Raw genomic sequence first — 15,729 nt, forward strand, 5'->3', positions numbered from 1 at the left:
TTCAAATCTTGTCTTAGACACTTAATAATTACCTAGCTGTGTGGCCTTGGGCAAGCCACTTTAACCCCATTTGCATTGCAAAAAAAAAAAAAACCTTAAAAAAAAAGAATTTCCCCCTTCCTCATCACTCCACTACTGTGGAGCACTTTTTTTCCCCCAAGGAGGGGAACAGAACCAAGAACACTTTAGGTCTCTGCTGAGACCTGTCTGTGCTGTCAGTGTGATGTGTGTGTGCGTGTGTGTGTGCGTGTGTGTGTGCGTGTGTGTGTGTGTGTGTGTGTGTGTGGGTGGGTGGTGGTGGTGTCTGGGTGTGTGGGTATGTTTATAGAATCATTGATCTCTCCCCAAAACCATGTCCCTTACTCTCGGGATGAAGTGAAACCAAGGCTATTGCTTATTCTTATCATTCCTTCCCTTGCTCCCAGTGGTCTTACTCTTGGCCACAAGAGGGTAGGCAAGTTCAAAGACAAGAGGGCAAGCCAGAAACCCTAAGTTCAAAGGACTTTTCTGGTTCTTGGTCCTTACTCTGCATCTGCCTTCTCCCTTTCTGTGTCTGCTCCTCTCCCTATCTGCCCATCTCTCTGCCCTAGTACCTGTCCCTCTCTACTCTTTCTCCTTAATTTGTCCTCACTCTCTCTGCCTGTCCCTGACTCTCTCTACCTCTGTATTTGACACCTTCTCTTTTCTCCAAACCAGGATTTCAGGCTTAAAAGTTGGATGGGGAACCAAGGGTCAAGTTCAACTCCTTCATTTTTATTTCTTTTTTTTCTTTTGAGGCACTTAAGGTTAAGTGACTTGCCCAGAGTCACACAATTAGGAAGAATCTGAGACCAGATTTGAAATTAGGTCTTCCTGACTCTAGGGCTGGTGCTGTATCTCCACTGTATCACTTAACTGCCCCAATCCCTTCATTTTTGCAAATGAAGGAACTGTGACATAGATTAAGTGACTTGCCCAATGCCATACAGCCAATAAATTTCTGAAGTGGAATTTATATATGAAGATGTCAGATACCCCACTTTTCTGTGTTGCCTCTAAAACCCTGTCTTCTTCCTTGCTTTTCTTTGACTCCCTTCTCCTTTCTTTCCTCTCCTCTCTCTTTTCTTTCTTTCTTTCTTCTCTCCCTCCCTTCTTTTTCCATTTCCCTTCCTTCTATCACTCTCTCTGTACTCTTCCTCTCTCTTCCTCTGCCTGTCTATTCCTGTCTTTCCCCTCCCTATCTCTTTGTTTTTTTTTTTTTTAGGTTTTTGCAAGGCAAATGGGGTTAAGTGACTTGCCCAAGGCCACACAGCTAGGTAATTATCAAGTGTCTGAGGCCAGATTTGAACTCAGGTCCTCCTGACTCCAGGGCTGGTGCTCTATCCACTGCGCCACCTAGCCGCCCCTCTCTCTCTGTTTCTATTCCCATTTCTCTCTCTGCCCTCATTTCTCTCCCAGCTCTCACCCCTAATCCTTTCACTGTCAAAACAGGTGCCTCTTCCTCTACTCTTCACTGATAAACAGAGGGAAGTCAACTCTAAGGAACCCAACATCAGAATTCAGAGCTTATGGATGGACTGGAGCTAGCACAGCGCCATTTCTGGCATGCTTCCCCAGGATGTTTTCTCCCCATAGGGAACAGATGTTCTACGAGCTCTTTCCACAGTGTAGCACTTGTCAGGAGATGGCGCTGTGGGGACAAACATGAAGAACCCAGAATATGGAAATGATAGGGAATGGATCCTGGAGCCTGGGTGGGGAAAGGTCTCAATGTCAGCATCTTAGCTTCATGTTTATCTTCTTCCACACCCAACCCTAAATGATCTAGGATTAGCTTGCTACTTCTTACCAAACTATAATTTCAGAGAACCTTAGACTTGGAAGGTATCCTTGAGTCTTGATGCCCTCATTTTATAGATGAGGAAACTGAGGGCCAGAGAAAAGAGACTTTTCTAAAGTCACACAGTGAATAACACAACCAGACAGGACTGAAATCTGGGTCTCTTGCCTCTCAATTTGGGAAGCTTTCTACCCTGCCAGAAAGACTTCCTCCTATTTTCGATAATGTACAATATTCTACCACCATCTCCATTTCTTTGCACTGATTGACCTCAGTGCCTTCTTCACCTCCTAGAACACCCCCAACTCCCAATTTTCTTAAAAAACTCAGTTCAAATATTACTCAAAACTTTACTCGATTTCCCCAACTACTTATGCTTTCCTTCAATCACCTTATACTTATTCTGTATATAGATGAAAATATTCTCTCTTCTGATTGAATGTAAGATGCCTGAGGTAGAAACTACCTTTTTTGTCTTTGTATGTCTAGTCCATTCATTTAATACAGAGTTTAGTATATAGGTGTTCAATAAAGGCTTGCTGATTGATTAATTTGATATATTCCAAAGAGGTAGGTCATGAGGGCAGTACCTACCCTCAAGAAGCTTACATTCTGTTGTATTGGGAGAAATAGTGTAACAATATGAACACAGAAAAGAAAAGATAAAGCAAATACAAAGTAATTTGAGGGGTGGGTAGAGGGGGGTTAATAAAGCTGGGTTATCCTTGTTTAGTTGTAAGTATTTCCCATAAACTTGGTGATGAGACTTATTTACTTCTCAAGTCAAGGGTTCCTGAAATCTAGTGAATTGTTCCATTGACTTATATATCTATACAGACTATTATAATCATCACAATAACCCATGGAATATATATATATATATATATATATATATATATATATATGTATATGTATATGTGCTGGCTCTTGCCCATCTACTATCTTACTTAATCCCTCATAGGCCCTAGAAGATTGTCAGTGTTTCTTCCTCCCTTATAAGGAAGAAAATGGAGTTCCATAAGGATAAATGACCCACTCAGGGTTACCCATGGAGTCGGTGTCAGAGTAGGGAGTGGAAATCCTGACCTTCCCTCCATCTTCAGATGAGGGGTTCAAGTTCTACTTTCATGACCACTCTGCCTTCTTCTTACCTTAACGTTATCCAAAACGACCAAGGGCCCATTGACACTGCACACAGTCCTGTAAGCTGAGAAAGAAGAGAAAAGAGATGAATTAACCTTGAAAACCATATACACTAATCAACCAATAAGCATTTATAAAGTGCCTACTGTGTCCCAGGCAGTATGCTAGCAGCTGGGGATACAAAGACAATGATGAAATGTCTTGGATCTCAAGGGATTTTTTATCTTATTAAGGGAAGCAAAATTATGATCAATGCAAGTGGCTGATTTAGACCCAGTGAATTATCCATCACATCAACAGTACGACCTTCAGAAAGGTCAAAGACATGTTGTTAATGATGTTTTTGTCCTTCATTTTCTAAGAAGACCATGATATCGGGAGTATGATGCAATGACGAGCACATGAATTAGATTTGTGTGAGGGGGTGCTGCACAGATTTGCCAGCCTCTCTCTCCTCCAGAGCCACCTGGGTCCAGTGGCCAGTTATGAATTAGGACAACTTGATATGGCCCTAGACGTGAGGCAATCAGGGTGCAGTGACTTGCCCAGGGTTACACATCTAGTGAGAGGCAAGTATCTGGGACTGGATTCAAACTCCTGTCCTTCTGATTTCAAGGCCAGTGCTCTATTCACTGTGCCACCTAGCAAGCCCAAAGACGTGATGAGGATTGAAAAAAGGTCATAAGATTTGGTGATGGGTGATCTATCTATCTATCTATCTATCTATCTATCTATCCATCCACATCTATCTATCTATCTATCTGTCTATCATCTATCTATCTATCTATCTATCTGTCTATCTATCTGTCTATCATCTATCTATCTATATCTACCTGTCTATGTATCATCTATCTATCTATCTATCTGTCTATGTATCATCTATCTATCTATCTATCTATCTATCTATCTATCTATCTGTCTATGTATCATCTATCTATCTATCTATCTATCTATCTATCTATCTATCTATCTATCTATCTATCTATCAACTTACCTACTACCTACCTATCTCTGTCTGTTTGCCTTCCTGCCTGCCTGCTTGCCTGTCTACCTACCTACCTACCTACCTACCTACCCAATTCTCTAAGTATCCATCCATCCATCCCTCCATCCATCTACCTAATTATCTATGTATCTGGTTATCTACCTACCCACCTATCTATTACCCCCTCTCCCCTGCCCCCCTTCATATATTTACATATACTGTCTTCCCTCATGAAATGTAAGTTCCTGGAGAGAAGCTCCTTCCTTTTCTACCTTCTTCTGACCTCCCTTCTTCTATCCTCTCCTCTTTCTCTCCCTCATCTTCTCTCCTTCCTTCCCCTTCCTCTTTCTCTTTCTCTTCTCTTCTACTTTTTTCTCTTTTCCTCTCCTCTCTTCTCCTCTCCTTTCCCTTCTCCACCTTCTCTCTTTTTCTCTCTTTTTTCTTTTCCTCTTCCTTCCTTTTCTCAGTCATTTCCTCCTTCCTTCCTTCTCCTCCTCATCCCTCGCTCCCTTCTTTTCCCTCTTTCCCTCCTTCCTCCCCTTTTCTCCGTCCCCCTCCTTCCTTCCTTCCCCTCCCTCCCACACTTCTTTCTTTCCTGCCCACCCTACTACTGACAGCTTGGGTGCATCTGGGCCATTAGCTGTGACAGGGGCAGCCACCATTGCTGTAAGGGTCATGCCCTCAACCAGGGCCCCTCCTCACCCTGAACACCTGCGGGAGGCTGGGGGAAGGGGGCCGAGGGCTCCCATAGCTCTCATTGGCTGGGCCCTTCACAGCTCACCACTTCCAGAATTAGAGAGGGCTTTTTAATCCCCAGGGGGTTGCTTCCTCTCTTGCCCTCTCTTGCCCCCTTCAGCCTCAGCAGCTCTAGTCAACTCTTCCTCCCTCTCTGCACTGTGGGAATGACTCAGGCCCCCAGCCCTGCCCAGCCTCTGACACTGGACTTGGGCATTTCATTTATAACTGTTGGACTATTGTCTCTGTGTACCCAGTGCCCATTGCAGAGCCTGGCATGTTGTAGCTCTTAACGAATGCATGCTGAATTGAACTGACTAATAGTGAGATTAATAAAGCAGACAAAAGTGAGCCTGATAAAATGGACAGAGAATTGACCTCAAAGCTGGACAAACCTTGGTTCAAAAATTGCCTCTGATATATACTGCCTGTGTGACCGGGGCAAAAGCATTTAACCTCTCTGTGCTTCCGCAACTATCCAATGCTATATATTGTTTGCAAGTTGAAGATCATTGTGTCATGGGCGGGAGTCTCCATACTGGGAGTCACTTATGTGAATCACAGCACAGGTCCTTCCTTCTTTTTTAAGGTAATGGGGTTAAGTGACTCACCCAAGGACACACAGTTAGACAATTATTGTTTGAGGCCTAATTTGAACTGGTGGGGACCTAATAATAATAGAGGGCACTTGCAATCTCAAAACATTTTATACAGATTATTTCTTTGGAGTCTCACAAGACCCTGGGATATAAAGAGTAGAAGTATTCTTTTATCCATTTTATTGATGAGGACAGATAGATGATATAGATAATAGATAGATATCAAATAAATAGGGATGGTAGATAAAGGAGATGATAAAGAGATAGATATAGGAGGTGATAGAGGAGATGATAGTGAAATAGATGGATAGATGGATAGATGATATAGATAATGGATGTTACTTCATCTATAAAATCTAAAAAACAAACAAAAAAAAGGTTTGGGATTTTTATATTTTCTATGAACTTCTGAGCAATACTGTGTCCCTTGCTCAAACCCTAAGTCTAAATACAAGTTAACCCTGAACTACTCTAGGTTGACTTGTAGCCCTGACCTCTAATTCTGGTTGAAGACTGACTACAGTCCTTAGTCAAAGAATGGTCATTAATTCTGCCCATAGACTTACCATTTATCCTAACCATAAACTGCTCCCTGTTCTGACTATAGATTGAGTTTTGACCTCAACCACACTGATCCCATATTATCACTATAGACTTAACCTTGACTTTAGGGTCTAGCTCTGACCCTACCCAGACCCATCCTGACCTGAGTAAAAATATAGTGAACTCAGTGCTGCCAACATGAGTAAACACAGAAAGGCCTTTATTCATGCCTACTCTCAATTAAAAAGGTAAATCCTCAAAGAAGACAAAAGACAGCAACAGCTATTGTTGGGTGGGTTGTGTAAAAACAAACACAATGATGCAGTTTTCATGAATCTGTGAGTGTGAGTGCATTTATTTTGGAAAGTAATTTGGAATTATAAAAATAAAGTGGCTAAAATGTCCATTTCCTTTGGTCCAGAGATTCTACCAGTAGGCATATGCCCCAAAGAGGTCAAAGATAAAAAGAAAAGCCCCATATAAATTTTAGTAGGTTTTTTTTTGGTGTGTGTGTGTGTATGTGTGTAAGTATGTATGTATGTATGGTAGTTAAGAACTAGAAACAAAGCAAATGTTCATCTTTTGGAAAATGGTTGGTACATGAATGAAATGGACTATTCCTATGTTACAAGAAATGAATGTGATCAGTACAGAGAAGCATGGGAAGGTCTACATGAACTGATGCAGAGTGAAGGCAATAGAAGCAAGAAAACAGCAGAAAAACTATGACTACCACAGTGTAAATGAAAAGACCACAAAACAATTAACAATGAATATTACAAAATTACAGAGGAGGTAAACTCTGAAAGAAGAAGTAAGAAATCTCCACTCTCTATTGTTTTGCTGAAGTGGGCATCCACAGGTATGAAAAGATCACATGTGGTAAAAATGTTTTTGATTGTGCTGTTTCTTACTGTTTTTTTTTTCTGTTTTTTTTTTTTTTTAAATAATGGATAACTCTCTGGAGAGAAACGGAGAGGTATTCAGGGGAAAATTTTTATGATGTAAAAACGAAATGTCAATACACATTTAATTATTTTTTTGTGTCAATATTATCAACCATATAGAATAGGGAAAGGAAGGGGAGGGGGAGGGGGAGAGGGAAAGGAATCAAGAGACATTAAGAGAGAGAGAGCAAAAGAGTAACAGCTATATAGAGGGAAAGAGAAGTTGGGATAAGGGAGAGAAATGAGAACTAGAGATCTATAGAGTCAGAAGTAAAAACACAATGGGGAGAGAGAGACAGAGACAGAGACAGACACAGACAAGAGAGAGACACAGATGGAGTCAGAGAGAGACAGAGGAGACAGAGACAGAGAGCAGTGAAACAGAGAGCTATGTCAGACTCTACTGAGCAGGGAGGGAGAGCGGGTAAAGAGGTTCATTCAGAGTTGGCCAGAGAAAGGCAAGGGCCAGCCCATAGGAAAACTCCAATGCCACCATCATTAAGCTGTTGGGCCAGAAGAAAGCCTTGAACTCCAGGGTGGAAAGATGCAGGGTGGGTGGGCTGGGGCAGGGTAGGGAGTGCAGGGAGAGAAAAGCCACAGGGAGGGAGAGAAATTGCCAATTCTTGTCCCAGAAGAAAAGTCTTTCAACTTCAGCCCCGCCTGGCCTACTCCCCCTATTTCACAGCTCCTGTCACATGAAATCCCCATTAAGGCTGACAGTCAGCCACTATTACCTCCCATGGGAGGGAAGGGGGGAGGAGGAGAAAAGAAGGGATTGGGCAGAGGACAAAGACAAACACCAGCCATCAGGGCCCCTCCCCCCCAGCCCTGGGGGAGGGACTGCCTCCAGTGGGGGAGCGGCCAGGGAAGCTTAGGGGCTCACTGCAAAGAGCCTGGCCTTCAAAAAAAGGCCTTAGATTTGTATTTCAGACTCGGTGGCTGAGATTCAGCGGTCACCTCCCCCTTCCCTCCGTATCTCCATCACAGATCTTGGGACCTCAGAGACCCACTGGTCCAGCCAATTTATTGTGCGGGGGGTGGTGGGAATAATTCTGAGTGTTCAAGGTCACACATAATATAGCAGAATGAGGATTTGAACTCAGGTCTTCTGGGAAAGATCCAGTATTCCTTCCTTTGTATCATCTTCTTCAAGCCCCCTTTTGACTGAGAAATCACTCAGAGCTCCTGTCACCCATAATGCAACAAACACTGTTGGGTGCTGCAGGGAACAGAGTGCAGGACCAGGAGTCCGAAAGACAGGAGTTCAAATCTTATTAACTGTGTGACCCTGAGGAAGTCATTTAATGCCTCAGTTTCCTTGCCTGTAAAATGAGCCGGAGAAAGGAATGGCCAACCACTCCATTATCTTTGCCAAGAAAGCTCCAAAAGGGGTCATGAAGAGTCAGATGTAATTGAAAAATGACTAAATGAGCTAAACTCTGTGCTGAGCTGCGGGGATACAAATTTAGGCTAAAAGAGGGACAGTACCTTCCCTCAAGGAGTTTATGTTCAAATGGAGGAAAATAGTAGCCCCCCCCCCCCAAAGAGGTGAGGCTGAGGGTTCCCTCCATGGCCCAGGGTGGGGAGCTAAGGCCAAAGCAAAGCACCTGGGGCCCAGAGCCAGTGCGCGTCACAGGAAGCAGAGTTTAGAGGCTCGGACCCCATCTGATTTGGGGCTCTGCTGGCCCGTGTCTGTGGGCCAAGATTAGGGAGAGAGGCAGGGGGCAGGGTTAGATGACCTCTGAGGGGTCTAGACAGGACTTCTCAGAACTTTTTAGACGCTCCCTCAGAGTCCCTGGGCTCCTCCGGCCTCCACTCCCCCCTTCTTCTCTTGTGTAACCTGCTCATTGTCCTATCTGACAGTTTTTACGGGGCTGTCAGTCCCAGGCAAGCCCCCGCTCCTAACCCCCAACCTCTACCCCCCTCCAACCCCCTGCTGGCTCCCCTGTCAAAGGCCCAGCAGGGGAGCCCCCACCAGCCCACTAATTAGGGCCTGGGGACCAGCAGACCAGGCACACCTGCAGCATCATGTGAGGGGGTGGCAGAGAAAGGCTGGGGTCGCCCATGCGTGAGGCTGTGGGGTAGGAGGGGGTACAGGAGACGACGCAGTGCTGTGGGTCCTGTTACCTCTGTCAGATTCTACATGCTGGGATTTTAGGAGAAAGAAGGCTGGAAAGGCAGGAAAAGGGGGAGAAGGGATCCGAGTGACACCAGAGAGATTGGGGGGGCAGGAAAGGACTGGGAATTATACACATCAAGTATCAGAACTCCAAGGGACCTCAGAGATGACTGAGTTCAACCCCCTCATTTTATAGAGGAGGAAACTGAAGCTTAAATTTACTTTGCTCAAGGTTGGAAGAAAGGGAAAAATGTCTCAGCCTAGCATTCAAGATCCATTCTCCTCTCTAATGGTCCAGACTCATCTTTCCAGCCTCATCTACAGCCATTGAACAGATGTGCAGTCAGTCTATAGGATCTTTTCTGAGCCTAGAATATTGCCACTGCTGCCCCTTGCCCTCATTCCCCCATATGGCAAACCCAGCCATCCTTCAGGTGATGCACTGGACCATCAGTTATTGGAGAGCCAGGATTCCCCAGTTCTATTGCCAACCATGGCCCAGGCTTTTCAGGGGACCAGAAAACCCTGCCACTAATTTTCCTCTTCCATACCTTCCATTATTCCTTGGCTCTGGCACAGAACCCTAGGATCGTGGTTCTAGAGCTGGAAAGGACCACCGAGCCTGTCTAGTCCAGTTAAAAAATAATTATTTTTCCAACTGCATGCAATGGTAGTTTTCGATAATCATTTTTTCCAAGGTTTTGAGCTTTACATTTTCCTCTCTCCCCCAACAGAAAACAATGTAATATAGACTATACATGTATAACTGTGCTAAACATAGATCCATATTAATCATGTTGTGAAAGAAGAATCAAATCAAAACAGAAAAAAATTGAGACAAAAAATACCTAAGACAGCTTTTAAAATTAAAGATAATAAGTTTTGGCCTGCATTTAAACTCTATGGTTCTTTCTCTGGACATGGATGGTTTTTTCCATCACTAGTCTTTTAGAATTGTCTTTGATTATTTGTGATGCTGAAATGACTGAGTTCATCATAGTTGATCATCATCCAATGTTCCAACCCCTCCTTTTACAGAGGAGAAAACTGAAGGAGAGAAAAAAAGATTTGCTCAAGAATGATGAGCAGGTTTCTCTCAGAAAAACCTGGAAAGACTTTTATGAGCTTATTCAAAATATAACATAACAGCAACATTATAAGATGATCAGTTCGTAAGTGACTTAGTTATTCTCAGCAATACAATTCTGAAGGACTCATGATGAAAACTTGCAAATCTATCCCCAGAGAAAAAAATGGATGGTGCCTGAGTACAGATTATAGTATGAGTTTTAAAACCTTTTTTATTTTTTTGAATTTTTAAAAAAATTTATGTTTTCTTTCACAATGTGACTTATGGAAATGTTTTGCTTGACTACCCATGTATAAACTATGGAATTGTTGGACTTCTCAATGAGAGGGGTGAATTAGGAAGGAAGGAATAGAATTTGAAACTTAAAAGTTTTAAAAACAAATGTTAAAAATTGTTTTTGCATGTACCTGGGGAAAATAAAGTAAAAAATAAAGATTTGCCCCAGAGCACACAGATAATAATAGAAATTTGAATTCAGAGCCTCTGACTAAATCCAACCCCCTTTCCATTGTACCTGGAAACTCCAGAGTTGGAGAGAACCCGGAGACATTATTATGAATCTCCTTTGCTTGAACTGTTTGAGCTCTCCCAATGACTGGGTGCTGATTCTCCCCAAAGGTGTCCTAGGTCCCTTTTTATATTCCCTGCCTTCCTGCATACTATTCCCTATATGCAACATTTCATCTCCTATCTCCAAGACTTTGCCCAGGCTGGGCCCTATACCTAAAATGCTCTCCCTTTTCCCTTCCACTTTGTGCAAATCCCAGCTCCACACACAACTCAGTTAAAAGATTGCCTGTTATAACCAGGAGGGATGGGAATTCAGGGAAGCCTGGAGGGATTTGCATGAACTGATGTTGAGTGACATGAGCAGAACCAGAAAAACATTGTACACCCTAACAGCAACATGGGGGTGATGATCAACCTTGATGGACTCACTCAGTCCATCAGTGTAACAATCAGGGACAATTTTGGGCTGTCTGCTATGGAGGATACAATCTGTATCCAGAGAAACAACTGTGGAATTTGAACAAAGACTGTTACCTTTAATTAAAAAAAAGATATTATGAAAATTTTCTATCTCTCATATTTTATTTTTTCCTTAAGGATATGATTTTTCTCTCAATTTTGATCAATGTATGGCATGGAAACAATGTAAAGATTATCAGACTGCCCTCTGTGGGGTGGGGGAGGGAAGTGAAATTGGGGGGAAATTGTAAAATTGAAAAACCAGTTTAAAAAATTAGCTGTTACATGAGACTTTTCCTGATTCTCCTGTCTTGTATTTCTCACTTCTAGCTAACTTCCTGTGATTTATATTAACTTATCTGTGTCGTTGTTTTTCTCCTGTAAAACGTAAACTTAAGGCCAAGGATTCTTTTCATTTTTGTCTGTATCTCCAGTACTCCATTTCTGTCTAACTCAACAGATTTGAAGTTAATTCCCATTGAACTGAATCAGGTAGAATTGGAAACTGATAATTGCTAGGTTCTTTGGAACTGAAATCGGACTCCAAGTCAACCCACTGATTCCTTCTCAGTACTTGTGATGCACAAAGAGGGAAGAGAGGAGTGCTTTACTTTGGCCATCCTATACTATCTGCCCCCTAAATATTCACATCAGGCACCAGTTCTACCTTCAGCCAGAACCTGAGATCCTGCCCCTGTGACATCAGACTTTTTCCTTATTTTGCCCAGACCTCTTTATGACAGGCACATTTCTCTCCTTTCCAGTATCCTTTTAAATGTTGACTTCCCCAGAAGAATATAAACTCATTGAGGACAATGACTCTCTTATTTGCTTGTATTTATTTTTTGGTTTTGTGAGGCAATGGGGTTAAGTGATTTGCCCAAGGTCACACAGCTATAAAGCATCAAGTGTCTGAGACTTTATTTGAACTCTGGTCATCCTGACTCCAGGACCTGTACTGTAGCCATTGTGCCACTTAACTGCCCTGTATTTTTATCTCTAGAGTTTTGCATAATGCCTGCGTATATAGCCAATATTTAATATACACTCCATCCACTTATCTTTATTATCTATTTATCGGTCTGTCTGTCTATCGATCTATCTGCCTACCTACCTACCACCTCTCTGTCTGATTACATACATACTTACCTGTCTGTCTGACTGCTGCCTTTCTGTCTATCCATACATCTGTCTGTCTGTCTGTCTGTCTATCTATCTATCTATCTATCTATCTATCTATCTATCTATCTATCTGTCTATCTATCTATCTGCCTACCTACCTCTCTGTCTGTCTACCTATCTACTACCTACCTATCTATCCATCTATCTAACTATATAAACTATCTATATCACTTTGTCTTTCTGTCTATCTACCTACTGCTCTGCTTGATGATTGCCCCTCTCTTCCACCTAGGGAGTGGAAGGAAGATTACTTAATCCAATGCCATTTTAAAAGGTAGATGAGGTTGGATTACTATATGCCAGCCTATTGTTCAAGAAGCTTCCTGAATGGCTAACAATGAGCCTTGCTATTGAAAATGGACTGCACCCACAGCCATGGCTAGATCAGGCCCAAATTAGAGAGGGGTATGCCTGAAGGAGAGATAGGAGGCAGCATGTGATCTTTAGCCATTCTTTCTGAACCATGGTGGAGACAAGTCAGGACCCAAAGTCCAAAATCTCCAGAGATTGCTGTGCTCTCCAGACTATGGTCCTATTTCCAATTGGGTCCCCACAGTCATCATGAAGGAGAAAACTGTTGACAAGAAAGGATCTGATATCCCTAAAGCACCACCACTCTCGGGTAGGCAGGTAAGTACAAGAGTCCTAGAAATAGCAATACCTTCAAGAACACTAGCCTTCCTACCAGCCTGTTCTTTAAAGCCATCATTTGGAGAAGCAACCATTGTAAAGTTTCAATGTGGCAGCTTCTGCTATGGATGCTGCAACTGTAGCTACTGAAACCCAGAAAAGAAAATTCTTACCACTGAAGTCTTTGCATTGTCCAATGGTTCAACATCAGAAATGCATATAGTTTTGTCGGTGGAAATTCCTTTAAAGAGGTATAACTATTTGCATTGCTATTGCATCCTAAGGCAACGCTTTATCTGATTTAAAATTGTAGTATCCTGTATGTTGCCTCTCCCTATTAGAATGGGAACTCCATGGGGTCAGAAAGTCTTACTTTTTCTATTTGTATCCCCAGTTACTTAGGATAGGGTTTTCTATATATTAGTGCTTTTTCATTCATACATTTTATTTATGACTTTACAGAGAAACTGGAAGGCACTTGGAGATCATTTAATCCAATTAATTTATTTTTCAGAGGAGGAAACTGAGGCCCCAAAAGAGAAGGGTTCTGTAATTCATCACCCTAGAACAATCATGGTGGCTGAGAGAAGCTCAGTAGAAGTATTTAGGAAATATGGGAGATGTAAGTAGTTTCTTTCAGATGGGAAGACTAGATTTTATTTAAAGGGAAGATAAAATTCTTGTATCCACAGCAGAGGGTCTCTAAGACGAATGCAGAGGAGCTGACTCCTAGGAAGACTCAAGCTCTTTAGAGTAATATATAGCTTACTTATGTTATATCTGGTTTTATAATACATAAAAATGTTCATTATTTACAGATAAGATGGATAGCTATCTAGGAAGTGTTTAATAAATACTGGGTGGTGGGTTGGTTGGGGTTTCATCTAAGAGTAAGCAGAACCTGTTTAGCCTCCCACTTTCACATGAAAACACATTAAATATTTAAAATCTTATTTTATCGTTATCCCCACCCCCAATCCTGCCACTGCTTGTTTTGAGGCAAAACATCTCTGGTTCCTTCAACAAATTCCCTGTGTCCTCTCTCTCCTGATTACTGTCCTTTGAATATGCCCTTGCACTCTCTAAGGGCTGATGTGCTCAGGATCTGATCCTCCATGATTTGAGACCTCAGGGCTTTTGCCTAACTTTCCATGGATGACCCTGTGCCCCTACTACTTCCTTCCAGCTCCAGCCCTTGTTCTTTGTCAAAGGTGTTTCTTCTAATGAGCCTCCCTGCCTAATTGGCTTCTCCTCCCACCTCCCTCCTGTGAAGGCCCTGCCCTGCCCTTCACACTAGGCAGAACCAGGGGTCAGAGGTGAAGAGCAGAGGGCCAGAGAGAGGGAAAGAAAAGGATTAGGGTAAATCATCCAGGGGAAGGCAAGGCAAGATGGAAGCATCAAATCTGAAGGCTGTTCTTCTGGAAGGAGCTGACCCCTGGGTTCTACAGAAGCTGGGGGCAAACCATTGGGAGCCCTCTACCTCCCATTCTGTACTATCTCCCTTTATCCTAAATGTCTTCAGAAAACACATCAAACACAAAATGCAGGTTCAGACCAAAAAAAAAATTTGAAATGGGAAAAATAATAATTTTGTTTCCCATCTCATAGGGTACCATGAGGAAGATACTCTGGAAACTTGAAGTATTATGTACGTTTAAGTTGTTAGGGATCTCTGTGGTATGAGGTATGGCCATCGCACCCCATTATTAGCCACTCTAGGGCCTGTCAGACCTAGGAATGTCATCACTACCTCAGATATGGGACGAAGAAGTAGAAGATTCTTTGCCTTCTTCTGGAGTAGAAAAGCATTGACCTTGGCTCAATATCAGAGTAACCCCTTTCCTGGCTATTGACTGTAAACTAAGTCAGAAGGGAGGTTCTGATCAGAAAAAAGCTGGTTGGGCTGGGTCTAAGTGAGGCTGTGGGTGAGCCCTGGGGCACATAGAGAAAGGATGTCGCTTTTCCTTGTTCATTCTTTCTGGGCTTGGGGATCTGGGAGTAGCAGGTTCTGGGTACTGGAACCAATGAAGGCCAGACCTCCTAGTCACTTACCTCCACCCTCTCCCTCTTCCAGCACTAGTGCCTATGGTTCTACTCAGACCTTGTTTCTCTCTATGGGGTTTTTTTATGATGAAGCTTTTGTTTTATAAATACATATATATGTATGTATAAAATATTTATATTTTATTTATTTAAGGCAATGGGGTCAAGTGACTTGCCCAAGGTCACATAGCTAGGCAATTGTCAAGTGTAATTAAGTGTCTGAGGTTGGATTTGAACTCAGGTCCTCCTGACTCCAGGGTCAGTACTCTAGCCACTCCACCACCTAGCTGCCCCTGTATAGGTTCTTTTTCGAATGTATCAGATCTCCAGGATTCCTGAAGGGTAAGATCTCATCAGGATACTCAGGCTCTTAGAGGACTGGGGCTCCCTCCTTCTGGATGACCTTCAAGACAGGGATAACATCCCCCATCACACTGGGGGATCTCCATCTACTCTTTTATCTCTCTTCTCCTCACCTCTCACTCCTCCCTGGTCTCCTGCTTCTTCTACTCAGCAAGCATCCACGTTGCCTAGGATAGACTCCTAATTCTGTCATGGAAGGCTGTCCCTACTCTGACTGCAACCCACCTTTGCTCACCTGACTTTCCCTTACGTGGTCTATTTCTGGTCAAATTGTCCTACTCTTGGGCTCCACTCCTTTTGCTGCTTTCTCCTGGTCCCTCAGCACTTCTGCTCACATACTTTCTTGGAACAGTGTCCCAGCTTCATCAATGCCTGGGATCCCAGATTAGACCTGGCAGGGACCCTAGGGCTCATCTTGTCTAACCCCCTCTTTTCAAAGTGAGCACAATGAGTTCTAGACAGGTAAAAGGATTTCCCCAGAGCCCCACAGCTTAGTGCGGGGAAGCAGGATTTGATCCCAGGTCTTCAACACTCCAGCCCCAAATCCTCTCTTCTTTCAAGG

General features: G+C 42.9%; 1 protein-coding gene across 1 annotated transcript in view; it reads right to left on the reverse strand.

Annotated features, from left to right (window-relative positions):
• Window positions 1–15,729, reverse strand: part of ATP6V1B1 (ATPase H+ transporting V1 subunit B1) — a 37,823-nt gene that overhangs the window by 20,310 nt on the left and 1,784 nt on the right. The window contains exon 2 of the mRNA XM_074195992.1: window positions 2,971–3,026. Coding sequence (XP_074052093.1) covers window positions 2,971–3,026 — 56 coding nt within the window. The remainder of the gene's footprint in view (window positions 1–2,970; window positions 3,027–15,729) is intronic.

Source organism: Macrotis lagotis, chromosome 1 (assembly GCF_037893015.1).
Source record: "Macrotis lagotis isolate mMagLag1 chromosome 1, bilby.v1.9.chrom.fasta, whole genome shotgun sequence".
NCBI lineage: Eukaryota > Metazoa > Chordata > Mammalia > Peramelemorphia > Peramelidae > Macrotis > Macrotis lagotis.